The 26,632-nt window shown below is 48.4% G+C and overlaps 1 protein-coding gene across 11 annotated transcripts in view; it reads right to left on the reverse strand.

The window, feature by feature from the left end:
- Positions 1–26,632, reverse strand: part of Piezo2 (piezo type mechanosensitive ion channel component 2) — a 349,401-nt gene that overhangs the window by 130,125 nt on the left and 192,644 nt on the right. For all 11 annotated transcript variants that reach the window (XM_048806753.1, XM_048806747.1, XM_048806749.1 and 8 more), the window contains exons 5-7: positions 23,173–23,335; positions 13,464–13,668; positions 12,072–12,285 (exon numbers count right to left, since the gene is read on the reverse strand). In XM_048806753.1, the coding sequence (XP_048662710.1) occupies positions 12,072–12,285; positions 13,464–13,668; positions 23,173–23,335 (582 nt within the window). The remainder of the gene's footprint in view (positions 1–12,071; positions 12,286–13,463; positions 13,669–23,172; positions 23,336–26,632) is intronic.

Here is a 26,632-nt window from a genome sequence, read left to right on the forward strand (position 1 = left end):
AAAGAAATTAAGTAGTGCTAATCTTTTCCAGAAGCCAGACGAATGTTGTACATCAGTAGTACAATGACAGTATTGAGACTTTTCAGAGAAAATGAGGTTAGAGTTATTGTGTTGGTTCAGAGTTTACTAAACTACTAGCTGCCACATAAATTGGGAATCAGTCCATACATATATTATTTACTAGCCTTCACATCTAAACATTTATTTAATTAAAAAAATCATATGTATATATTTTACATATGCATAAAAAAGAAAAAAAATGGTAGAAGAAAAATGGAGCTAATATTTCTTGACTGCCTTCTAACTATCGGGCACTGGTCTGACCCTTGAGCACTGAAGATGCACCTTCCACACACTGTAGCAGGCCCAGAGCCCATGTTCAAGACCAGCCTCCAAACTAAGAAACGTTGCCCATGGTCTCACCAGGCCTCTGAACTGTTAGCTGCAGGGCAGTCTGAACAAATGTTAGCAGCAGGGTGGGCTGGACACTCCACCTCCACCGGTCTGGTGTAATGGAAACCCACATCTAGCCCTTGCCTGGTCTGCCTGAAGGTAGAAGATGACACCCTTAGCAACTACTGTATGATCCAATCACTGTATGCCAACAAGGCAGCTTGCAGACCCAGAGACCCAATTAGATTTTGGCTATAAAAACTCTCTCCTGCTGGATCTCTCTCTCTCTCTCTCTCTCTCTCTCTCTCCCTCTATTTTTCTCTTCCTTCCCTGTCAATCAGACACTGTCTCAATAAAGATCTCTTGGTTGCTCCAAGTGTTGTGGTCATTTTTCTTTCATGAACAAAATACTGAATGTGAATTGAAATCTCTAATTTCTTTAAAATTAAAAGCTACTTTTTACTTAATTCTGTTTATTTTAAGCCCTCAAGAATGTCATGTACCAAAGGTCACATATTAACCAGGTCAATTGTTCTGTGAGTTTCTCTCCTTCCACCCAAGGTCTTGCCTCAGCCCAAACTGCTGAATGCATAGTTTAATTTCTTAACGTCAGTCAATGTGAGACCTTTTTTTCCTGTGGTGTAACACCATCCCTCCCTCAGGGATCTTAAAAGAAGACCTTTTGCTATTTCCTGTTGCCATTTCCTGAGCTGCTTTCCTCCACACAAAGTTCTATGTCACCGAGGGTCCAGAGCCATAAAACCAGTCTCACGTGAACTGAACCTCTGAAACCATGCTGGGAACCTCTGGGGACACCACGTGTCCACAGGGGAGAGACCATTGCTGAACTCAACTCAGCCAAAGGACAGCACACCTTGCTCTACACACACATTAATGACACTCAAACATCAACTATATTTTAATATAAAAATCAGAAAAGACAAAACCCCAAACTAACAACTAGACCCAAGCAGGAATGGCTAGGTGTGAGCCCTCAGGTCCCCCTCATGGACATCCACTACTACAGCAAAAACAGAAAGAATTAGCACAAGGGCTGGGATACCACACCTGCCAGGGGTCTCAATCTAGATTACTCTAGGACTCGTTGGCAAGAGAAGGCTGTGACCCAAAAAGGCCAACACTTAAGAATGGCAGAGAAACTCCTCCCAACTGATGCATCAAACCCAACACAAGGATATAAGAAATTTGAAAAAAACAAGGTAACATGACACCTCCTAAAGTTCATAATTGACCAGCACATGACCCCAAACATACTGAAGCAAATGAAATGCAAATAAAGAATGCAAAATAATGATCATAAAAGTATTAATGAATTCCAAGTGAGCACAGAAAAACAACTGAATGAATTACAGAAGTCAGTATATGATATGAATGATAAATTTAAAAAAGAGATAGAAAAAGAACCAGACAGAAATCTTGGAAATGAAAGATACCATAAATCAAATAAAAAGTTCAGTTGAAAATCTTTCTAATAGAGTAGACCAAGATGAAGACATAGTCTCAGAGCTGGAAGACACAGTGGCTGGCCTTGAACATCCAAACAGAACTACAGAAAATAAGTAATCATGATCAGAATACACAAGAACCCCGAGGCATTTAGAGACCAAATTTGTTAATCATTGGAATTAAAAAGGGTAATAGAATGAATAGCCATTTCAGGGAAATAATAAAAGAAAATTTTCCATACCCTGAGAATGAGATGGACATCTAGATTCAGGAGGCATTCAGAACCCCAAATAGACGAGATCATTAAAGAACTTCTCCATGACACATCAAATGCCTGACATACTTAACAATGACAGAATTTTAAAAGCCTCAAGAGAAAAACATCAGGCCACATTTAGAGTCAAGCCAATCAGATTCAGTTCCAATTCCTCAGTACAATCTCTAAAAGCCAGGAGGAGTTATAATAATGTGTTCCAAGTCCTGAAAGAAAATAACTGTCAACTGAGAGTGCTATATCCAGCAAAGCTACCTTTCAAAATATAAGATGAAATAAAAACTTCCCAAAGTACTCAGAAACTAAAAGAGTTCATGACTACTAAGCCAGCACTACAGAACTTAATGAAATACACACAAAAGAAATAAAAAACAAACCCCAGAGCTCACAAATGAAGAAGTCTAATTTGAAGAGTAGCTCAGCAAATGAGAAACAGAACCAAATTAAACAAGATAAATAAATAAAAATGGCAGGAATTAATAAACATCTTTATAATAACATTGAATGCAAATAGTCTCAGCTTCCCAAATATAAAAGACATAAGCTGGCAGAATGGGATTAAAAAACAAGATCCAACTCTATATTGTTTTCAGGAGATTTAGCATTTAGGAAAAGACAGCCATAGGCTGAAAGTGCAAGAATGAAGATTGACAATAGTATGCAAATGGAGGCCCCAAACAAGCAGTGGTAGCTACTCTCATATGTGACAGAGCAGATTTCACATCAAAATGAATCAGACGAAACAAAGAAGGGGAAAGTGTTGGGGAGTGCTATTGGCCAAATTATATTGTTACATTGTGCACATGTACAAATATATAGCAACAAATCCCAGGATTACTTACAACTATAATACACCAATGAAAAATGTAGAAAAATAGAAGTCAACACACACACACATACACACACACACACACAACCACATTTTTACCTTCCCTGGCTGGTTGAAGGTTTACTGTAGACCCTGCTGGTGCTATGGGCTCTAATAAACTCTTTGGTCTGAAGGTCCATCCTATTCTGTGCCTGTCTGGAGTCCCTCTCTCTCTCTCTCTCTCTCCCTTTCTGAATATAACAGGGGAAAAGCTATTCTTTAACTTTCTACACAAATAAATAAATTTAAAACCGTCACTTTTATGAGGCCAAAGCTAAATATTTCCCAATACTGCAATGTGGGGGCCATGGCTATCTATACCACAGCCTTGTTTAAATCCTAGCTGTACTTGACATTCAGTTATGGTGGACATAGTCCACAGCGTGGCAGTGGGAGTCAGTGGGTGTACACAAATGGACTCTGGTCTTTGTGGACTGCAGTTTTCCATACTTTTTAAACTGTGGACCATCAGCAGTTCAGGAAAAATAGATTTTTCATTGTTTTCATCTCAAGGAGCTAAACTACAAGAGTTCTAGGAAATGGAGACAGAAAACAACCTTGAACAGGTATTCCTGGGAGCCCTTTGTGCACACAGCTTGCTAAATCCTGAGAGGACCAAGCCCAACAGGCCTTCACAGCCCTGAGCACCAGGACCTCCTGAAGCAGACACTCATGTGAACTATGGACTGGGGCAGCAAGTGTGCAGAGGGCAATTTCTACAAGGTAACTCCTGTTTTTCACAGAAGGAGCAGGGAAGGTTCCAGAAGGAAGTGCCTGGGCTTGGTTTTGAGGGGAAACTAGAGGCCAGAGAGATGTGTGAGCAGAAGAGGACACTTCCTGTGAAGGAAGGAACAGCTTTATGTGCTCAGGGATCTACAGGTGATGGGTGATAAGGCTAGAATCAACTGTCAGAACTGCAGAATCAAGGGTGGATAGTAAACATCCCAGCTGAATGCAACAGGGGAAATGATACCTTTTTGTTAGCAACCTATGCTGCGGCTGCCAAGCACCTCAGCAGCCTATGTTGCTCTGTTCAACACAGCACGCCCACTCCTGGCCAGGCATGGTTTCCATTCCTAGTTTATAAGTCAGCAAACTGAGGCATGGAGTGTGGTAAATAAGGGTTTGGCAGGTGTGCTCCACCTGGGCAGCAACAGGGCAAGAGGTGAGATTCCCGAGCTCCAGAGAATGCGCTCTGGAGCAAAAGATGATCCTCTTGATAGCGGACCCACAGACGTGAGTGGCGGGAACATGAGGTTAAAGGAATAACTCTATAAAGTGGGTCCACTGTGCTGGCCCCCACATGCTTTCTTTTCCAAGAAGCAATTTACCCACTTAAGCCTATCTGGCTTAAGTGGACAGGCTATGTCTCATTTCTTAGCAAACTACCTGTTATCTGCCAGAGAAATGCAGGCCCAAAATAATGTTGGTAAGAGGAACCCTGAAGGGGAGACTTTTGTAACCCCCTTCCACAGACCAGATCTTGGAACTCAGGGAGATAAGGATAATTTCTCCTAACAATAAAATCTGCAAGAATTTAAGGTTGATAATCCAATTAGAACCTGTCAGCATGAGCCAAAGGGACCTAGAATTGGCATGGCAGTGGGGACTTGAAAGTCTGTCATTCTGCTGTCAGTCAAAGGTCAAGAGGTAGACCTGGGTGGGACTCTCTGGAAACTTCTCTGGGATCCCCAATAAAACCACAGTGGCAGGAGAGGCACACTGTCCCTCTCTTCTCTTTAATAAACTCATTCCTGTTACTCTGAGTGACGTGTCTAAAATCTTTCTGACTTGATAGCAAGAATCAGGGTTTGAAGGGGCCTTCATGCTGCCTCAGTTCCCTGGGAAGTCCCAGCCCTGTAACACTCTCAGCATCCTCTTATGACAGGACTGGATGTCATTTGACTCCTGATGGCAGTGAGCTCTCTCCTAGCCCTGGACCCTGTAGAATGAGCTACACTGTCTGATCCACCAAGGGCCACTCTAGGTCCCCACTGAGAACAAGAGGTCATCTCCCTGAGAAGTGAAGGGAGGACTTTCTGCTGAGAGGCCTCAGTAGGTGGAGGCAGGGAGTCTGATTTCCAACACTGAGATCCAGGCTGACCTTCTGGAAGGTGAGGAGGGGAAGACCAGTCCCTCTTCTGGATCAATATCCCCTGCAAAGGACCTCTGTGGTCAGAAGCCCCAGTTTCTTCTGAGCCCAAGGCCGGGTGTCACAGCTGGGTAGGATGCCCCACTGCACTGGGATCTTGGATCCACACCATGGCACGTCTGCCCCCAAGTGATCACAGTCGTGCATGTGTCCAGGTGGACTCAGGGGTCTGGGTGTCTGAGTTCTATGTCTGTGTAAATCCATCAAGGTATCTTTCAGCTCCTTTTCCCCACCTTTCAGGTGAGTGCAGATGAAGTTGGTAGGAGCCTCTAGGCTAGTTAGTCACTTGTCATTCAGAAACTTTTCAAAATGAAAACAAGAGTTTGCTCACCAACTTGTCACCTACCAACATACAAATTAAATCATGTTATACATGAACCACTTCCAGGCCACCTAGTCACAAAGGGGAAGATGGGTGTTAACTTGGGTTAATTTACATGCTTTAGCATTAAAATGACAGGTTGTACAGCCCCCCTCCTGCCCCTCCTCCCCTACAGCCCCCAGGCCTCTAGGTGCAATTCTGGCCAAAGAGTTTCCAATTTATTCTTTCTGTGGAGTTTCTGCTTACTAAACCCCAGGCCCCTCAGTGAGAGGGGCACTCTGTAACAGTGTCCACTTTATCCTTTCAATCAGCCCTTGCTGCTCTGCCACTGCAAATTATTTTTTAAATGGACCTGCTTCTTTCTCATCCTCTCTCCGTGTTCCTCCCTAATCTCTCCCCTCCCTAATCTCAGGGGAAACAGGATTACCTTTCTTCCCCCATCCCAGGCAGAGTTATCTGTCCTGGAGCACACATCCACCATAGGAAAGAAGTAATCCAGACTTTGGAGATGGTACCAGAAGATCTCAGAAATGACTGTCTTCCACATTAACAAGTGAGTGACAGCTCCAACAGAGAACACCTGGAATGTGTAGCCTTTGAATCACCTCTTTAAAAGTCCCCTGTTCCTGCTGATGGCAGAGTCACAGCCTCTGGGACAGGAGTCCCCTGTACTTATCCTTTGCTAGCAAAGCAATAGAGCTCTTTTTCCTCTTTCTCAAAACCATGTCCTTGTTATTGGATTGGCATTGTGGACGAGGACCAAGCTTTCCCTAACAACTCCACAGCAATCTTGGGGGCACTGCAGAAGTGCAAATACCAGGCAGCCTGATGGCCTAACTGCTTGCACACTGCCTGGGCCCTGCCAGACCAGCTGGCTGCAGCCCTTCCTTAGGCCTTTGCTCCCTGTATGTGTAATGGACGTTTTATGACTATTATAAAAATAGTATAAATATAATGACTAACATCGCACTTTTAATGTTTGCTTTTTAACTTTCTCCTCATTTGTTATTGAGCAATTAAACTCAAAAGGCAGCCATCCCAGGCTGTGCCATGTGTTTATTATTATTATTATTATTGTTTTTACATTGTTTTCACATGCCCACATGAACTTTTCCTTCATTAAACATGATTCACTTTCTAATCATTATGATATAGGAAAACGGCATATAAAAAAGGGTCACAGCACAAATGGGTGGATACTCATTTAGCAGAGTGCTGTTTTCATGAGAACGAACATAGACTGATTCCCATTCCTTTCCCTCCTCTCCTTTTCCAGTTTCACAATTTAGGTTTATAAAATAAGGCAGCATGTTCACGCCAAATTAAGTTACAAAAAATTGTGCTGTATATGGGTAATAATGAGCGTAATGCATTACACTATTGTCATGCATTTAAAAAAAAAAAGAGGCAGCAAACCAAACAACTGAATTTGAGAAAAAGTTCAGTGCTTGGAAATCTAGAGAAAGTACAGTGGTTGGAAAGAAAGCCAGTTGAGGAGCAGCACAGAGGACCTAAGTTACTGTTGTCACTGCCTGTGTCAGGATTCCACATGGGCAAAATGAAGTGGGATGGAGACACCAGACAACTGGGACCAGGGTCCACACTGGTGACAGGCACAGGATGCCAGGCATCTGTTTTGGCCTCCTGCTGGGCCCACCACAGACACCAACTTCAGAGCCTGACCTATCTCAGGAAACAGCAAGATTGTTCTTAAGCAAGTTCCCCTCAGAGCTATCTTAGGTGTCTGTCTCACAAGGAAACAGTCAAAGACTGAATGCCAGACTTGTAACTGACTTTTAATAAAAGTCTCCAGTGTGTAAAGAAATCATGCAGTTTATTACAGGAGACAGCATTCTTGACCACATGGCCCAGGCCAGTTCCCCACATCTGTCCCTGTCCCCTACCAAGTGCACTGGCTGCACTTTGAATGCAAGGCTCACAGTAGAGAAGCTGTGCAGTGCCTCCGGACTCACAGGTCTGGTCTCCTTATAGGTGCAGCGGGGGAGCATCCCCAGGCCCACGGGTGACCGAGGCCTGTGAGCCTCTGCCCGACAGGTGGAATTCTACTTCTGCACTCCCTTCAAAGCGTGAAGTGCTTACTGTCTGCAGAGATTTCTATAAGATGCACGCCCTTTGCATGGACTGGCTCTGCATGAACTAAGGCGAACTTTGTTCAGCTCGTCCCTTTTCTCAGGGATGCTGCCAGCATAACAGTCTTAACAGGGCTCTATTCTATTAAACAGGCTGTTGTTAGTGGGTCTCATATTTAGTTACACAGATTCATGTTAAAGCTTTATTTTGCCGGATGAATCTCCAAAGTGTGATCACTAATGTTTTTGTGGATGTAAGACTACAGCACTTCAGATTTGGGAAGAAAAACCATACTTTCAGACACAGTGTGTGAGCCTGTCCGTGGGGACATTCATAATGTCAAATCACAAGTCCTGACACTGTTTTGTTTTTTTTTTTAATGCAGTCTCACTGTCCTGGGTGCAGCAACGGAAGGCAATCACTAACCCCCCCCTCAAAAACCCAACACCCATCAAGTTCCCGGTGAACTTGAAGCCCATGTGTGCCCTGCTCATCTTCTCTATGTCCTCTCATGGAAAAAAGTGATGGGCGGCGAATGCATCTGGAGGGAAGCAGATAGTCTTCTGGGGGTCACGTGGTGAAAAGACAGGATTACCTACAGAAAATAGGACCCCAGATCTGTGCCAAGCACAGGCGTGGGACTCAATGCAGCATCACATGGTGAGGGCACTGCCGACCCTTGGTGCATTAATGTGCTGTTGGCCCAGGACCATGGCAACCTCAGGTCCCCCACAGACCCCAGCAAGGCACACCCCACACAGACTCCCTCACAGCCCAGAGAGCACAGCATGGCTCCAGCCTACTCATCCCAAGGGCTGTTTAGATTTGAAATAATATGGGGCTCATCACCGCATCATGCACTAGAGCAAAAGTGAATCGAAACTCGGGGCAAAGCTGCAGGGTCCACGCACTCATGAGGAGCATGTACTAGAAGGCAGCATCACGGCCAGAAGACACACAGATTCAGGGAGAGGGACAGGCTACATACAGGGCAGCATGCACAGCAGGCCTCCAGGTTTGTTTTAAAAACAAATATATATGCCAAGGAAAAATACTGGAAAAACAGGAACTAAAAAGTCAAGATCATTTCTGGGAGTTAGAATCAATTTTTTTTTGAAGTGTTTCCTCTATTCTTTATTTTTTCAAACAATCATCAACAAACATGCATCACAGTAATGGCAAAACCAAACCGATTCAATGTTTCTAAAAATAAGGCTAGTTCTCACCAGAGTGCCCATCTGAAAACTCTTGAGAAGGTCACAGAACCTCCCCCTGTTCTAAAGGCGGCTGTGTACAGGAGCTGGGTGTGCGTACTGCACCTCTGTGGTTACAAGGCTGTGACCAGTTCCCAGGAAGATGACTTTTATCTATTTGTTTCTCCTAGTCTTCAGCTTGTCTTCTTACAACTCAGACATGGAGGCTAATGACATAGTAAAAATCTATTGTTTTAAAGATGCTAATTTCCAAGATTTAAAAGAATCAAATGCAACATCCAGGTCAATGGATGGTGAGGTATCTCAACCAAGGCAGTTTACATACTCCATCATGTAGCTCAAAGTTTCCATATCCTGGTAAGCAATCTAATTTCTAAGGACTTACTCTAGAGGTGATAGTAATTAATCTCTTAAATTGTTAAAGGGATCATCTAAAAATATATTCAATAAATCACAACCTGGAGTTTGTGACAATTCAAGTGAAAAACAAACGTGGCCAATTATTACACTATAAGAGTTGTTATTATCCACCCACAGCATGGCAATCTGTGGTTCTGGCCCAAGCCTGGCCCCTGCCAGTTTTGGTAAAGGTTATAAAGCTAAAAATGGCTAGATAAATGGCTGGAAAAATCTAAAGAAAGGTATCATTTCATGAAATGTGCAAAGAACGTGAAATTCAAATTTCAGTGCTTACAAGCAAAGTTCAACTGGAACACGAACCTGCTAGTTTGCTAGTTGGTTGTTTTTTTTTTTTTGGCACTGGGGATTGAACTCCGGGCACTTGACCACTGAGCCACATCCCCAGCCCTATTTTGTATTTTATTTAGAGACAGGGTCTCACTGAGTTGCTTAGTGCCTCACTGAGTTGCTGAGGCTGGCTTTGAACTTGCAATCTGTGTGCCTCAGCCTCCTAAATGCTGGATTATAGGTGTGCACCACCAGGTCTCGCTACCTGCTTATTCTTTTATACCTCTTTTCCTTCTCCTCTCCCCTCCCCTCCCCCTCCTTCATTTGGTGCTATTCACAGTAGCTAATTAAAACCAACCAACCAAACAATGGAAATGCCTTTTGGATGAAAGGAAAACCAGGCCAGGGCCTCCAGCTACTCCCCTGAGAGGTACCAGCCCCACACCTCCAACTGCTCTCTAGGAGGACAAGACCCAGGGAATTGCACTCTAACTAGACACTCCAGAGGATTCAGACATGGAGTGTCTCCCTCCCTCCCTCTATTTCTTTCTTTCTTTCTTGTGTTAAAACCACAGACACTCTACCATGAACTATGTCCCTGACCCTTTTTATTTTTTTTATTTTGAGACAAGTCTCATCAGGTTGCTTAGAGCCTTGCTAAGTTGCTGAGGCTGGCCTTGAACTTGTGATTCTCCTGCCACAGTGTCCTGGTAGCTGGGATAGCAGGCATGTGCTGCACACCCATCTCTGTTACATCTTGTCTGGGCTGCTTTCCTACTATGATCACCTCCTGAAAGCCTAAAATACAAACTCACCCTTTCCAGCAGAAGTTTGCCAGACCTACTAGAGCTTTTACAAGGTGGTCGTAGTTCCTGTTCTCAGCCACTAGGTGGAAGAAGAGCTCCTTAACTAGCAGGAAGAATTAAACCCAAACTGGCTGCTTTCCAGAGGATACTAGGCTCCCAGTTAAGTCATCCCCAAAGTCAGCCCTTTCAACAGTGCAGAACTGTTTTTCTATATGTATACAATAAACCATAAACTAAAGAAGCTCAAGGATCCATTAGTCCAGAACTAAATTCTGTACTGAGATCAGACATTTATTCACCTCTGCAGGCCTAAAATAAATATCACATAACCTGCCTCAGGAAGAGACTCTACAAGGGCCCTCTGTGGCCTGCTCCTATCACCTGGGGGACTTTGACATAATTGATTGTGCGACCTGGATTTAGTGCCTGTGTGCTGGGCACTAACTTTAATTTTAACTGAGTTTAAGTAATTTTAGGATTTGACTGATGCCTGTTAGCAGCACTGTACAGACACTCTGTGGCCAGATTTCATACAGGCATCAGTGAAGGCCCGTGCATCGCATCTGCGCATTTATCATCACACCAAGGCCATATTAGACGGCAGAGAAGGGCACGGGATGGCATGGCCTACGCGGTATCACCCCTGCTCCTCGTGTCTCCAAGAAGCACTGAGCTCTGCCCACAGGTGGGGCAGAGGCAAGCGACCCAGGCAGGCGCCCACACCAGCCCCCTCACCAGCACCCTCTCCTGTCACTCCTGTGCCCTTTTTCTATTCTGTAACTTTGGTTGTGGACTTTCCCAAGGCCAAAGAAAAGCTCACACAGACGGACCGTGTGGCTCAAGGACTCCGGTCTTCTCCCTCTCTCTCACAGGCCTTTGTTCCTTGCTGAAGCACGGAAAGTGGTAAGCATCATGACCCTCCTTCCCTAAGTCCCCACCAGCTCCCACAGCAATGGCATGCACTCTGTGCCCATAATACCATCACTGCCATCGTGCACCTGAAACGTGGGTAGTAACTCCCAGCTGTCTTCTAACACCCACCGGAGGTCCACCCCCAGCCCTCGAAGCCTTGAGGCTTGATGTCCTGGGATCTGAGAGATGAGCATCCCTCCTGTCTGCTGGGGTCTTTACCTCTCCACTTCTCTCCTCCTGCTCTCTCCACACACCTTTTGAAGACACCAGGCCACTCCCCTGGGGCACCCACAGGCTGGGTTCTCTGACTGGTTTTTCTGGTGGAGCCACTGGAACTGTTTTCCCTCCTTTGCATGCCTGTGCTATGGAGTGGGGTCTGAAGGCTGGGGCTGCAGGCGCTGAGGACCCACATTGTGCACCACCCTGGCACTGGGAGAGCCATGGCTCTCTTGACTTTAGTAATGTTGGTCTTTATCAATTGGCAGCTAAAGTGCTGTATGTGTTCATAAACTCTGATTTTTTTTCCTTTGCAATTAGCAAGCAAGGAGCAATGTCACCCTGGGTCATTGTGTGAGCACCTGCCATCTCAGCCACCCCTACAGGTCACTATGTGAGCACCTGCCATCCCAGCCACCCCTGCAGGCCACTATGTGAGCACCTACCATCCCAGCCGCCCCTACAGGTCACCATGTGAGCACCTGCCACCCAAGCACTGTATTGTCCAATAAAATTAAAGCTCCTGACTGCTTCCCCACCTCATCAAATCTCTGCTTGACACAGCAGTTGGCCTCATTCAGAAGAACCCTTGGAAATCCACAGAGCCCAACCATCATCACAGGGTGGACAGGGTGCTCTCTCCCATGGGTTCCCAGCAGTGCCTCTCACCTTGCATAGTAGTCATTGGGTGGAACGGCTTCTTGAAAGAACTGGAACTGATATAAATAAAGTCCAATCAGGTGCCCAGCAGTGAAAATCGCCAGCAGGACACAGAGGCAGCTGAACAGCAACGGGTCGAACGTCCGGCACCAGGACCACCAGGTGCACAGACCCAGAAATACAAAGAAATAGACAGCCGAGGTCAAAGACGGCAGCATCATACCTGGGGAGAGGAAGACGGTCAGGAACAGCAGAGCTGGATAGCACCATGGGGCAGCAAACCCTCTGTCCCTTCCCCTGCCCTTAGCCAGGGAGCAGTTTTAGAGAGGTTACTCATACTTAATCAACATAACCAGAAGAGGTGCTGTATTTACCATGAAGAGATCACCCTGAAGGGGTAGTTTTTAAAAGCAGTGAAAGACCAGAGGATGGAGAAGACCTCCTTGCAGCATTTCAGTCCAGTGAGCATCTCCTTCACACCAACAGAATTAATCTGCATATTTACTTGCCTGCTTCCCAAATGTTGGGGGCACTCATGTCTGTCCATCCCAACCTTCCCAACACCATTTTATTTGCTTTATTGTTAAGTTTACTAAGATCTGACCTCTGGTGGCAGCTCAAGTCTCACTAAAACTTCGTCCAGCCACCAGGATTTGGAGTTTCTTGTCCCTAAGGGCGGCGTGGAAGACCAGGCAGCTGTGTTCAACACAATTTATCCGGCATTGTGAAAAGAGCACTCACTAAGATGCTGGGTTTGATTTTTTGAGAAATTCTACCTTCTTTTTCTACCTTATTTTTTTTTTCCTACTAAAACTTAAGTACTTCACTTTTGACGTTCCCTCTGGACAGTGTGGGTGCACGCACTGTGGCAAGCTCCCTGTGCTGGTGGCAGTGCGATGGGAGGAGGGAGAAGATGGAGATAATATCATCATGGAATAAGCCGTCTACGGCCAAAATTGAAAGGAAGTGAGTCTCTTCTGGAAGATTACCATCTAGCTTCCGAAGAAAAATAGTGTATCCTGAGAGTTAAATTAAGATTTCAAATGACTCCGTCCAGAGACATGCTAGGAGGCACAAGGGTGGCTGCCGCGGTCCCCTCAGATGGTCAGGGCAGCAGATCACCCTCAGAGCAAGAGGAATCAGGTGTTATTCTGACCTCCACCCAGAAAATGAGGTCACTCGGATATGGAAAAGGGTATTAACAGGGCTGTCACGGGTGTACTGTCGGGACCCCTCACAAGGTCAGGACCAGAACCACAGAGAACACAACTTTCTCCTGTGGCCCATCCGCATGCCGTCAGCGTGCCGGGTTCCCAGGCCTGACAGTTATCAGTGTCGGCTGCCTCCTCTGCACTGCCTCCCTCCACCGCGCCCTGAGCCACGCAGTCGGGACGCACTCACCCGAGGACCCCAACAGCACGGTGACCACGACCTTGCCGGCGGTGGTTATCATGTTGCCGATGAACTCCTTGAGCTTGGAGGCCACAGAGGCCACCCTGCGGAACATCTTCAGCTTGGCACTTTCCTCCAGCTCGCCCTCTGCGCCGTCCCCGTCTGCGTCCCCGTCCATCAGGGCATCTTCCGAGTCCGCCTTTTCCCCAGCAGCCTAAAGAAATGACAAAGAAGCTGCTGCAGGCCGGCCAGATGCCGCGGGGCTCCTGCTGCAAGGGGCAGTGAGTGAGGTCATTTCCCAAGTCAGCAACACCGCGCGTCACTCCGTAGCCCAGGCCTGGTGGTGACCCATGCGACTGTGGCCTTTCCTGAGGAGGTGAGCAGAAAGATCGCCAGCAGGACACAGGGGCAGCTGAACAACAATGACGCTCCGTCAGGTCCCCAGACAGGCTCTGCCAATGCTGCTCACTTGGTGTGCCCTTGGGGTGCTCCAGGGTTGAGCAGGCCACCTACCCTTCACCCCAGAGGTGGCCCCCCAGGGCTCAGGGCATCCCTTTGCTTTCTGAAATCCACATCTGTTCACTATTTTGGGACTTCCGGGACATGGTCTCGGGCTACTTGGTTAAGTGCACAGTTGCCCCTGTCTTAACATTTTTAGAGACCAACTCCTGGATCCACCCTGGACAACTGAGCCCCTCAGGAAACACTCCCTCCAGAACACACAGGTGCTCTTTCCACTGGGGATGCAAACCCGGTTTGCTTGTCTTGTTTTAAAAGATAAAATAGGAATTTTTTTCCCCTCATCCATACAAGACTCATACACACAGCCATCACCCTGAGACCAGAGGACTCTGAGATCCTGAGACTGTTTGCATTTGTCTCTAGGTCGACAGACTTCACAGCTTTGGCTGGGCCAGGCGCTCTGAGCTAGTCAGCTCCAGGTCAGCGGTGAAAAGCAGAGCCTGGCCTTTCCAGTCCCAGGGTCATGGTCCTGTCTCCTGATGATGCTCGTGAGGGTGCTGCCTGTCTGCCTGAGCTCACTGGGGTCGGGGAGGTAGGATAGGACTGTTGCCAAGCTGAAGGAAGTTGAGGCCTCAAGGACACAGAGACGGAGGCCAGGGAAGAGAGCCAGCCCCTCTCCACACCACACGTACACATGCACATGCACACGCATGTGCATCCACCCACCCATAGCAGGGCTGTGTGGGCCCCTCGAGCCCAGACCCGGGGCTGTGCAGCCACACCCTCAGCTGAGTGCAGATGGGACATGGGAAACAGTCATGTCTGTGCTGGACGCACGCAGACGCTTCCCTGTCGTCATTCCCTAAACGACGAAGCACAATAGGTCTTTACATGGCATTTGTATATATATTTTTGAGGCAAAAAGAATGTCTCATGCCTCCATCATTTTTATCCACAGGATGCCCGGTGTGTCCGAACCACTCTAGTAAAAGACACAGCAGTGACTGTGTGGCCACGTAATTGATGAGCAATCTAAATATCTCCAGTAAGGAATCAAATAGGGAAGGACTGACGGAAAGGGTGGCTCCATTAGATCTGAGGTCAGGGAGACTCTCTTAGAGGAGGTGACATGTCATGAGGTCAAGTCCCAGGAAAGGGCACTCTGGGCAGAGGGAAGAGCTGGCCCGAGGTGTTCTGGCTATGGCCTCTTCTGCACCCTTAAAGGACCACCATCAGGTTTTCAGCCTTCTGATTCTCAGAGGATGAATCTATAGTCTACTTCACTGAGGGAAGATCACCAAACTGTATCAGGCCCATCAAAAAGCTTTCCTGAGGCCTGTCTGCCAGCCATGCAGTCTGTCTTCCTCCTGTAGCAATGCAAGCTGCAAGTGCTCCAGCAAACTCGACTGGATCTCATCTGCTCAGGACAGCAGGAAGAGGAATGGGTCAGCCACTCCTCCTATGTCCCGCATCACAACACACTCCATTTCTCTCTGATGACCCCCATCAATAAACAAACCTGCTTCACTCTCTAATCTTAGAGGAGAAACCAGCCTTTGCCTCCCAAAGGGAACCTCTCCAAAAAGTTTGAGCAGATCCTCCTCCAGTTCCCCATGCGATTCTGATATGCATGCACTTGAGCTGCTGGGGAATAAGCAGAGGGGAGACAGCAGCTGGCAGCTCATGGCTGTGGTCGGGGGAGGAGGGGGTGTGTGTCTGTGAGGTGTAGAGGGTCCGGTCGGCAGGAGTAGCAGTGACTCTGCCAGGGGGGTCAGAGGGACGGGGGCGGGGGGACAAATGTTGTTCCTATGCTTGTCTTTATTGGTGGCAGAGGACGGGGAAGCAGGCTGGAGGCTTGGAGGCAACACCCTGGGCTGGGAATTCCACCCCAGAGTCCTCCAGGTGCTCTGGTGGCAGAGCCCAGCAGGCAGCCAGAGCAGCAGTTGGCAGCATTTGGGGCAGCAGGAACTGCAGAGGCCTGTTTGGGACTCACTGGAGGGTGAGTGGGTCTTATGTGGGGCTCTGATAGTACCTGAGTTGAGGACAGAGATGGTCACCTCTGTGCTGCTGCCCGCCTGCAGCCCCTCCCTTGGCCTCAGCACCAAGAGAGGGACCCCTGGGGAACAGAACCCAATGGTTCTCCTTGCTGGCCCACACGCCGTGGCGGGCATCCTTGATTAGCTGCAGGCCCAGCCTCAGGCCTCTTCCTGTCGGCCTACTCCAGCTCCTGGAGGACAGGAAGACCAGGGTCCTCCTCCAGCACAGCCCTTGAGGCCACCTCAGGTCACCCTGGCACAGGCGGGCATCCGGGGCCGACCCTCCTTACTCTCAGTGAGTGGGCATGAAAACCATCCATCCAGGAAGGAGCTCGGCCCACGCCTTTACACTGCACTGAAGGAGGGGATGGCCGTGAGGCCTGCCTGGGACACAGAGATGCACCGGTGACGATCGTGACAGATGACTTACTATTCAATTATGCAATGGCTGCGGATGTAGATTAAATCAAGCGGCAATGTGCTCCGGCAGCTCCCCTGACCTCTCCAGGCAGGACGGCTGCTGGCTGTCATAAACACACTGCTGCACGTGAAGCCCTGCAGAATTTTACACCAGAACCCCTGGGGCCCTCGGCTGGAAAGGCTTTCTGAGCCCGCTAAGCCGAGTGGGCGAGGGAGGTGGGGTGGGCTGCGAGCCCACTGGCTCCTGACAGGCAGGCTTGTCCCCTTGGTCATCTGCTGCAGCCTAGGCAGGGCCAGCAGGGCAGGGCTCCCTCTGGATTGTTTACCAACAGGCAGAGTCCAGCTTGCACCTGGCCTGGGAGCTGGGAGAGCTGCAGTTGTAAACAGTCCCCCAGCCCCTGGTTCTAGGGCGTCTGGGCGAAGACAAAGTGAGCCCTCCAGGGCACAACAAGCCACGGGAAATGTCCCACGGAATCACTGTCCATGTCAAAACCTAATGCGCATTCAAAGACGTTTTAGTCCTTTACCTCCCTCTTTAAAAGATGCTGATTCCCACAGGAAATCCTGACACCTGCCAGGAGGGACCCAGGGAGCTGAGGCCAAGTGAAGTGAACCAGGCCCAGGAAGACAGACCCGCTTCCACGCCCACGGGGCCTGAACCCGCAAGAGCAGGGCCAAGGCAGAGCTGGGTTGCGGGGTGGGGGTGGGTGGCAAGGGGCCAGGGCCAGGTGCAGGGATGGCTCTGTTGACCTCCCGCAGGGCCTGCTGACCAGGTGAAGAGCAGGTGTACTCCCAGGTCGGTGAAAGGGATTTTAAATGCTCACAACACAGAGAAATAGCAGGCATTTGAGGAAATCAATGTGCTGAGGACCCTGAGTTGGTCATTGCACGTGTCTACAGAAACCCAAACAGCACAGTGCACCATGAATACGCAACTAGTGTCTGTCCATTAAAATACAGCAAAGAACGGAGGGATGAAGTGGCACAAGGTGGTGATTGTGAACGGTAGCAGCCTCAGAATCACTCATGCCCTGAATTCACCCTCAGAATTTCTGATTTAGTAAGTCCAAGGTTGAACCTGGCAGCCTGACCCCCTGGTGGTCCCCAGATGATCCTCAGGTTTATTCCAACCCAGACTGACTGACACACGGAGGGGTGGGGGACGTGAAGGCCTGGTCCCACGGGCAGCTCTGTCTTCTCTGTGTGGAGCTGATTAGAAGCCCTGGGACTGGGCTGTGGTGGGTGGGCAGCCTCCTGGGGTGAGAGGTGTCTAGTCCTTGTCTTGGTGCACAGAACATGGTGCCCCACAGAGCTGTAGCCACCACACGTGGAGCCCCTACATGCAGTAGGCACTGGCGCTGTGGTGTGGCTTCAGCACTGGGTCCCACTGGGATGGTGCAATGCCAAGGTATTCTGTTGGAGTCACATCTCTGCAGACCCCTTTTTTTGGAAAATATATTGAGGACATTTCTCTTTGGAACCTTGTTGGGGTCCAGTCAAGCTCAGACCCCAGACCGGAGCTTTTGGGCAATGGAATCTTGTTCCTATTATTTTTGGTGAGAAATCAGTTTTTAAAACACTTCCACAGGAATTTATTGAAGTCACACCCAGGAGTCTAAAATCAGAGGCAAAGGGAGCGTGTTTCTGCAGTGTCACTAGTTTTTCATGCAGTGTGCCTTGTGACATGTTGACAACTGGTCCTAACAAAGAGCACGAGGCAGGGAGCAAACATGCTATGGTTCACTGTAAGGGACAAACTTTGTCTCCAGCATCCCTTAGAGGTGAGAAGGCAAAGGAGGAAGTGGACTGGTGTGGGCTATCGCGAATGTCACCAAGCCTAATGTGAGGGCTTATTCCCTGCTAGACTGGCTTCGGGAAGATTGTTCTCCAAAATCACGATAGCAATTTAAAGTGCTCCCAGGTCATCTGGGAAAGGGAGCGTGTGGATGTGTGGGTTCCCACCGCCTGGAGGGCAATGGGCTTAACAACAGGTTGGGGGTCAGGAACCAGGCAGGACAGCACAGGGGACCTGGCAGTGCCAGCACACATGGCCTCTCCCTGGGCTTGTTCTGGCCCTGTGCGGGAACGTCTAAAAACTCCCCAGTTAGGTGGCCAAGTAAGAAGGCACCCGTCCTTAGGAGTCATCTGAACATCATGTGAGAAGCAAATGAACAGCAAAGGAGACCAGCCAAGTGACAGTGACCATTCACGTTAAAGGGGTTTTGCTTTGAGATTTAAAAAGAAAATCGCCTAATAGAAAAGCATAAAACCAAAGCAGCATTCACACATGCACACACATGCACACACAATGCACACATGCACACACACATGATGCACACATGCACATACATACACACACATTCGCCCACAATGCGCACACACACAAAAATGCACACAGACATACACATGCACACAATGCACACACGCACCCACATGCACACACAATGCACACACATGCACACATGCACATGAGCACACACTACACACAATGCACACACATGCACACACACATACACACGCACACAATGCACACACATGCACACATAATGCATACACATGCACACATGAATATGAGCACACACATGCACACTCATGGTGTGCTAGCCCTGTGCTACCCTTTCTTTCCTAGGAAAAGCTAAATTTGACTCTTCTAGATGACATGCCTGGTACTTGCTCTAGGAGTGGGGGGCACAAGCCTGGATGGTGCTCCAAAGCTTCCTGAAAGACACAGGACCCATGGGATTACTTGTGATGGCTCAAGATGCAAAGAAAACCAACCTCTCTAAGTCTCTGTTATGAAGGTGTCAAAGGGGGCTGGGGATGTGGCTCGGTGGTGAAGTCTTTGCGTGGACCCTCAAGCCCCAGCACCGCAATACAAACAAACAAAAAGTCCCAAGACAACATTGACAAACTGAGGTGAAAAGGTTGAGCAGAGCAGGGATCAGCAGCCTGACGGCCTTCCCCATCCATCCCGCCATTCAGCACCTGCTCCCGAGCCCGGCTCTGCTCCAGGCCCTGTGCTGGGTCCAAGGGAAAGACAAAGAATTCTTCATGGCACATTCATTGCTCAGGGATGCCAGTATATTAGCTTTATAAAATGCAAATGTCAGGTCCTAAGCCCACCTGACTGCAGGAATTTTGGATGCCCTGTTCCAATCATTCCTAAGAGGGACGGGATTATTAAATGATAAGGAAGAAAAATATTATTGGTAAGCAAAGCAAAGCAAAAAGCAAAAAGAAAAAACAAACAAAAACCACATGATCCCCCCAAAACAACAACAAAACACCAAAACCCAAAACTAACTGCTGTTAGATATTAGATTTAGACCATCTGGTGCACAGTAGGACCTCAGAGAAAAGGAACGGAGTAAAAGTACCCTTATGTAAGCACCTCTTCTTCAGGCCCAGTGAGGACAGACTGGCCCAGGGGTGGTTTGGTGGCTCCACTCTGGCTCCATGGAGACTTCTGGGGTTGGGGACACTCACCCCTGCAGCCGTGCTGCCCGAGGCTTGCCCTCCTGTGCTGCCTTTGGTTTTCTGCATGGACTGCCCTGTGCACCCATTACATGCAGTCAGTGCCCAAAGAGTGCACGGGCACCACCAGGCTCGTGGTCCTCAGGATCCTGCCATATTCTGGGCTACAACAGAGGTCCAGACAGGCAGAGCCTTGCCCTTTTAGAGCCTGTGGCCACTGGGGGACACCAGAAATGAGTAACAGAGCAACACGGGCGAGCACTACAGGCTGTGATCATGAACACGCAGGCCCTGCCCAGGAAGCCCACTTTGGAAGGTGGCTGGGGCAGGCCTCATGGGGGAGGGAAGAGGGGGAGGAAGGGTCCTGTCTGCATGGTCGGGGAGGGAGAGGGCAGGACATTGCCAGGTCCTGCAAAGCCACGTTGGGATCAGGAGCCTGTGTTTTATTCTGGTTTAGTGGAAATCCAAAGAAATATCTTCTCCATGATTTCATCCTCAACTTTATAGGAACAGCTGCTGTGTGTCGTCTCCACGGATGGGGTGAGAACAGAAGCTGCAGCGGGACCCCCATCTGGAGGGTCTTCTGGGTCTAGCTGAGAGCCAGTGGCTGCTGGCAGCAACTATGGTAGTGGGGGCCCTGCGTGCAGACAGCACTTGGAGGTGAAGACAAAGGATTTGCTGATGTGACGGACAAGGGGCCCAGGGAAGCCAGGGTTATATCAAGTATCTGGCTCTGGTGACTGGGTGGACAGGGCTCATGTTAACCTTGATGGGGTCATTGGTGGGCAGAATGTTAACACCTTAAGAGAGCAAGCAGCCTCATCATCAAATCCACAGAGACCCATGAGTCTTCCTCAGGGATTAGTTGCTACTTTAATGGATGCTGCACTTGAGAAGAATTCTCCCTGGCACCAGGAGATGGACTTCGCCATTTTTCCATCGAGATAAATGAAAGAAGCAGCAATGCCAGCAAACACTAGTCTTTTGGTATCCTCGAAACCCAAACATTCTGGAGAGCAAAAGCCAAGATTTATAAGCAGCAGGAAGTACGTTGGGCCCTTCAAAAATAAAATAAATTCAGCTGTGGATTTTGGCTGTGTGACCCTGTTCCTTTCAGACTGAAGCCCAGATTGCCAAAGTAAGAAATCTTTCCTTGTAGACTGAACTTGGAGGCTTCACTCACCACCCTCTTCCTCCTGGGATCCCTGCAGATGGAAGATGCTAAGAGAACGGACCTTAATATGTAAATCAACCAAGAAGGGAAACAACCTGACAATCACGTTTAGCATTTTCAAAATCTGGAATGAGATTCTTAGAGAATTTATATTATTATCTTTAAATAACAGGGTTCATGATGTGTAAGGCTTAGAAACTTATACAAATTTCAGATGGCACAGAGCTCCCACTAGTCTAAACACGAAAAGGAAGTGTCCTGGAGAAAGAAGCATGATTTTAGAACTGGTGCCCGTGATCACACTTCCCCAGCTGTCAGACCCTGACCGTCAGACACAAGCTCTTTTCATGAGAACCTCCGCCGTCTGTTCACGTTTATCTGTCACGAGTGGCGACAAGGGGTTCTCTGGGAGAGAAACACAAACACACTGTCCAACATAAGTGTCTAGAGTTCTGAGAGGACCCTGGCTTTGAAATTGCTCCCCCTCAAGCTGGAGAAGGGCGTGGAAGGGAGGAAGAAGCAACTTATGAGCAGGCACCCAGGCATCGCGTGGATTTTATGCTTACTTTGTACTCACGACTGCTATGTGATGCATCACTACTAATTCCTTGGGGTTTTTGTTTTGTTTTTTGGTGCAGGGGATTTATCCCTAGGCCTCATGCATGCTAAGCACCTGCTCACCTCTGAGCTGCGCCTCTGACCTATTAACTCAGTCTAGTGAAGAGTGTGGACAGTCTTCCCAACCACACAGCGTTCGCTTCCATCTCTGACTTCAAAGTCCACCCAGTTGTCAGTAGTTATCCTCTATCTCCATCCACAATAAGAGGATGATCGAAAAACAGTCTCACCTTATAAATAATAATGATGTAAATGTCATGAGCTTACAAAACTTGAGTTAATTAATGGGTTTCCATCCACAACACAGGGGACAAATTTTGGTAATGATTATTTTAAGCAGACTCTTTTCAAAACTCTAAATATCACAAAATAAAATTAGGATATGAATTAGAATATGAAAGCAGATACTCAAAATTTAAATTGCCTGTCTTAAAACTGTGAGGTGAACAAGAAGAAAAATAATGTCCACAGTTTTATCTGTTTTCAGGGCTGTAGCCTCGAATGCAAAACGCTGTTAGCAGCAGCTCAGCTGACACTGTTTCCTGCACCCTGTGCCCTTCTTGCCTTTGAAGGGGGAACGGGACACGCAGTGTGAAGGCACATCTCCACCTGCAGGGCGCTGGGGCGACAGCTGCATTCTGGTTGGCCTCCTTTGAGGCACAGAGGTGACCGTTCTCAACATTAGTAAGTTCAGCTTTACAAGTTCAACTTAAAACATTTGGTAGTTGTATCTTGTGTCAAATGTCCAAATCAAATATATTTGAGTGACTTTTAAATTTGTAAATCTCATCTTTCCGTTACTAAATGAATGACTTTTGACATTGATGCCACCTGAACCTGCAGAACCGAGGCAGTCATCAGGCACGCCTGCTGGAGCAGGTCAGGGGACAGCACGAGAGGCGGCTGACAGGCCCCTGCACACCTCCTGGTCTGGGAGCGACCCCTGAGCCCTGGGTACTAGCTGAGCACTTACAGTTCACTCTTTATCTCTACCTTATCTGTTTTTCAGTTCTCATGCTTCTCTAAAAGTATCTTTTCCCCCTCCAGAATGTTTTAAAATAACTTGACCAACAGCCGCGTCAACATAACTGTCTTGGAGGGTGAGGGGCGCAGTGGAAGTCTCCCCTCAAGGAGGAGTGAATCTTTTCTTCCAGAAACTACCTGTGTTACTGCTTCTCCAGATACCAAGATCTCCAGACCCAGCGGCTCATAACATGTGGACCCAATGCAGCTTCACGAGGTTACCATCTGCCTTAGCGTCAGATGACAGCTGGGGCTCTCGAGCTGGCCTTACCCATTGAGCTCCTCCTCAGGAAGGGTGAGCACTCACGTCCCCACCTGTCTCCATGTGGCTCAGCTATGGAAGAGAGGTGTGCCCAGCGGGCCACCCAGGTGGCTTTGTGGAGGGACTGTTAGGGCTTTGCCAATGCTCTGTCAGTCACTGGGCTCTGCACAGGGAGCTATCACAGTGCCACGACTATCAAGGAGCAAGGCCCTGGGGCCCAGGAGGGAAGACACACATAGTCAGATTTACCAGTTCTTCATTTTCAAACTCCAGGTTATATTGTGCTGCTTCTTCTGTCACTGGTTTCTGAACGATGTTTCTGCAGACGAGCCAGATAGTCAGGCTGGCGATGAACATCCCGATGTCAGGCACGAACACGCGGATCCCGTTGCCAGCGTCGGCTCCCTTCAAGCTAGGGAGGGAAGAAAGGGAGGAAGTTTAGTCGTTTCCTTATTTGTATGGTTGACCATCTTACAGTACGTCCCACTGCTCTCAATGATTTAAGATAAAATATGCTGTTTCTGCCTAGAAGGTATCAGAAGGCTTTTCATTGATCTCAGGGTCTTATGCAAATCTAAGGTTCAGGGGTAGTCCAGCATTTTACAGGAGTTTCAAAAATATTATGGAGAACTCTAAGCAATGGTCACTTCTAACACATGCTAATGAATACATTTTAGTAAATAAACCAGAGATGTCTGGTTCAAATGCAGCTGTCTGAAATCTAGCTCAGGCAGTTAAAAACTGAAGATATATTGGCAGCTAGAAGGCATTTTATTATAAATGTAGGTGAAAGGTAGACGAGAAAGCAGAGGAAATGTCAAAGCTCTTTTCAGGTCTGGGACCTCTTCATTATTTTGTGTACTGGGTTGATCTGTCTCCCATTCAGTTCCACAGAAATGGATCCACCAAGTTTCTTCTCTGATGTTAGGAGGAGAAATGCTGAACTGAGAATCGGAAGACTGGGGTTGTGGCTAGTGGACACTGAGTGTCTGTCTGCCTTCCTTGCGCCGTCCAGTGAAATGAGACACCAGCTCATGCCTTTATAGAGAGGTGAATGCCTACGTATGCCAAGCGAATATGGAAAGTCACAGCAAAATATGACACGCATTTCCACTGACACCAAGGCGTTGAGAAGAGCAGTATCATTGACCTTCAGATCACCTTCAGACTTGGCATCTGCTGTTATGATACCTGGAAACAAATGTGGAGCAGTGGGCTGCACCAGCCAGAGGGCAAGGAGGGGCCTCCACTGGACAGGGAGGAGGGCTCCAAGGGAAGGAAATCCAGACGCTGCCTGTGACCCGAGGCTGCCTGTGACCCTAGGCATGTCCTGGCACAGAGGCCCAACAGGCACCTCCTCCACCCAACTGTGCTGGCGAGCGTGGGTCACCAGAACTCACAGCCACGGCTCACGACAGGCCAGCCAGCTCCCTGCAGCTGTGCTCCTCCATCACCCACAGAGCTGCCACTGTCCTGAGCGACTGGGCACACAGCACTGACAGGCCTGCAGTGCTAGCAACACAGTGCTCACTGCTAAACGTGAAGAGTGGTTGCTGACATTTCCTCTGTTCACCCATGAAATAGGAAATAAATCCTGGCAAGGAAAAGCCAGTGAAGTAGCTAGTGATATGAGAGGAAGTCCCGCAGCCTTGGTCTGCAGAGTGAGCTCACAGCAGGGAAGACACGGGCAAGCTGAGGTCTGTGCCAGTGAGGGAGCTTCTGGGGGTGAGAGGAGCACAACCTCCCAGGGGTTTAAGTCTCTGGAGAAGTGTTTACCAGAGGTAAGACTTGTCCAGGGACAGGAAGGAAGAGCCAGGGACATTCATCAGGTTGGGCGTATACATACGCAGTGGGCGGGGCTTGGTCTCAGGACCCATCCTCCGACACCTGGGTCCCTCTCACAATGGCACAGGTTCCGTGTGACCTGTGCGCATCCTCCCGTGTGCCGTATGTTATCTCCAGACTGCTTATGTCACCTGATCCAGTGTCAACGTCACACGCACCCCTGCCGTCCTGTGTCGTCAGGGCATGACACCATGACAACAAGACTTGCACATGCTCAGTACATTCGCAGCTGTTTCCCAGGAGTTTACTGTCTGGGAGTGGTGGATCTGCAGATGCAAAACCTAGATAGCAGCTGACAGTGCATATTCCTATTCACCCTGTGACTGTGCACAGCATCCTTTTATATTGTGTGTGTTGTACACTGTGATGACCCTCATCGAGAATACCATTATCATCGTTCACATCTTGGTAAAGAATGATGATACTTTTTTGAACATGAGCCCTTCCTGTGTATCCAGAGCTTTGCACACACTATTGGATCAGCCACCGCCACACTCAGCTGGGTGGAGTTGTCCCCCCTCCGTATCTGAAGCATCCCAGGCTCTAAGAGTCCCACAGACAGAGGACACAACTGTCCTGCCTGCAGGCTAGTGAGGCCTTCTCCTCTAGGCCCGCTGCTCCCCCCACCTCCAGGCTGCCCACGTGCCTGTGCTCAGAGGGAACAAAACCAAGTGCATCCTTGTTGTTTTGGAAGGGGTTTCACTGGTGTTTCCCCAGCATTTTTGCACCCTGGGGGGTCGTCACGCACCACTGTGCTCAGGGTCAGAGTCCTCACCCCACAGACTGCTTCCCCTATAGTGCAGGACACAGCAGTCCAGATCTAACTCAACCAAGGGCTTTCTGGTCTAGCGTCTCCTAGGAATCAATCTTCAGGACAGTCCAGCTGGCTGCTTGAATAAAAGAGGGGCTGCACAGTCTCGCAAAGCTCCACTTCTACAGATGGCTCCAAGCGCTTCATAAATAAACACCATGTATCAGATTTTTTTAAAATAGCAAATTCCTTTCATTTGAGACAAGAGTAAGAGGATCCAATTCAGAAAGCTTCATCCAAACTGAATTCATAATAATGAAATCTGATGATAGATTTTGTCACAGGAAGAACGCAGACGTTCATTGTGCACCTTTAAAGTCGGCCTAAGGTGATCACGCAGAGCAAATGAATTGCAGTCATTAAAATGAGATGGAAGGGGGCGGTCAAGGAAAGAGACTAGAGAACACAGGCCAGGCTCTGGCTGACCCTGTGGGGCTGAAGTGAGAGGCCCCTGGTGCTGCTCCCCTGGGTTTTTGGCATAGACTTTCATACCTTTCATGGAAAACAAGTTGACCAGACTTCGCAAAAGGCACCTGCCAAGCCAAGGTTGGTAGGAGGTTCTGAGAGAAAGGTACCAGGGCTCCAGCTGTGGCCTCGGCAGCTTCCTGCACCACAGCTCAGCTGCAGACGCCTAGCCTGGCCTTCCCCGCCTGCCGACTGCATTGAGCTCCCGATTTATAGGCAGTGGCTTTGAATAACTGTCTCTGCTTTGTGCTTCTTGATCCCCAAAGAGACATTTCACAACGCACGAATGTTAAGGAGTAAATGAAGTTAGTTGCAAAAGCAACCATTCCACTCGCTGTGCCAGAGTTCAGCTCCCAGGTCCAGGGCTGGCTCGGATTCCCATTTGGAATGGAGTCTGTCAGCTGTGGAGGTGCAAAACCATGAACTGGGCTTGCTGAGTTCATCAAGCAGGGCGTCAGTAACGCTGCCTCGCAGAAGACTGTAACAAAAGCGATGCACACTACACAGGTCATAATCTAAGTGATGTGTCATCCAGAGGCCATCAAAAAAGTTTCCTTCTCTGTTGTTTAGACCATGATTTAATAAAGC

This window comes from Marmota marmota, unplaced genomic scaffold (genome assembly GCF_001458135.2).
Source record: "Marmota marmota marmota unplaced genomic scaffold, marMar, whole genome shotgun sequence".
Taxonomy (NCBI): domain Eukaryota; kingdom Metazoa; phylum Chordata; class Mammalia; order Rodentia; family Sciuridae; genus Marmota; species Marmota marmota.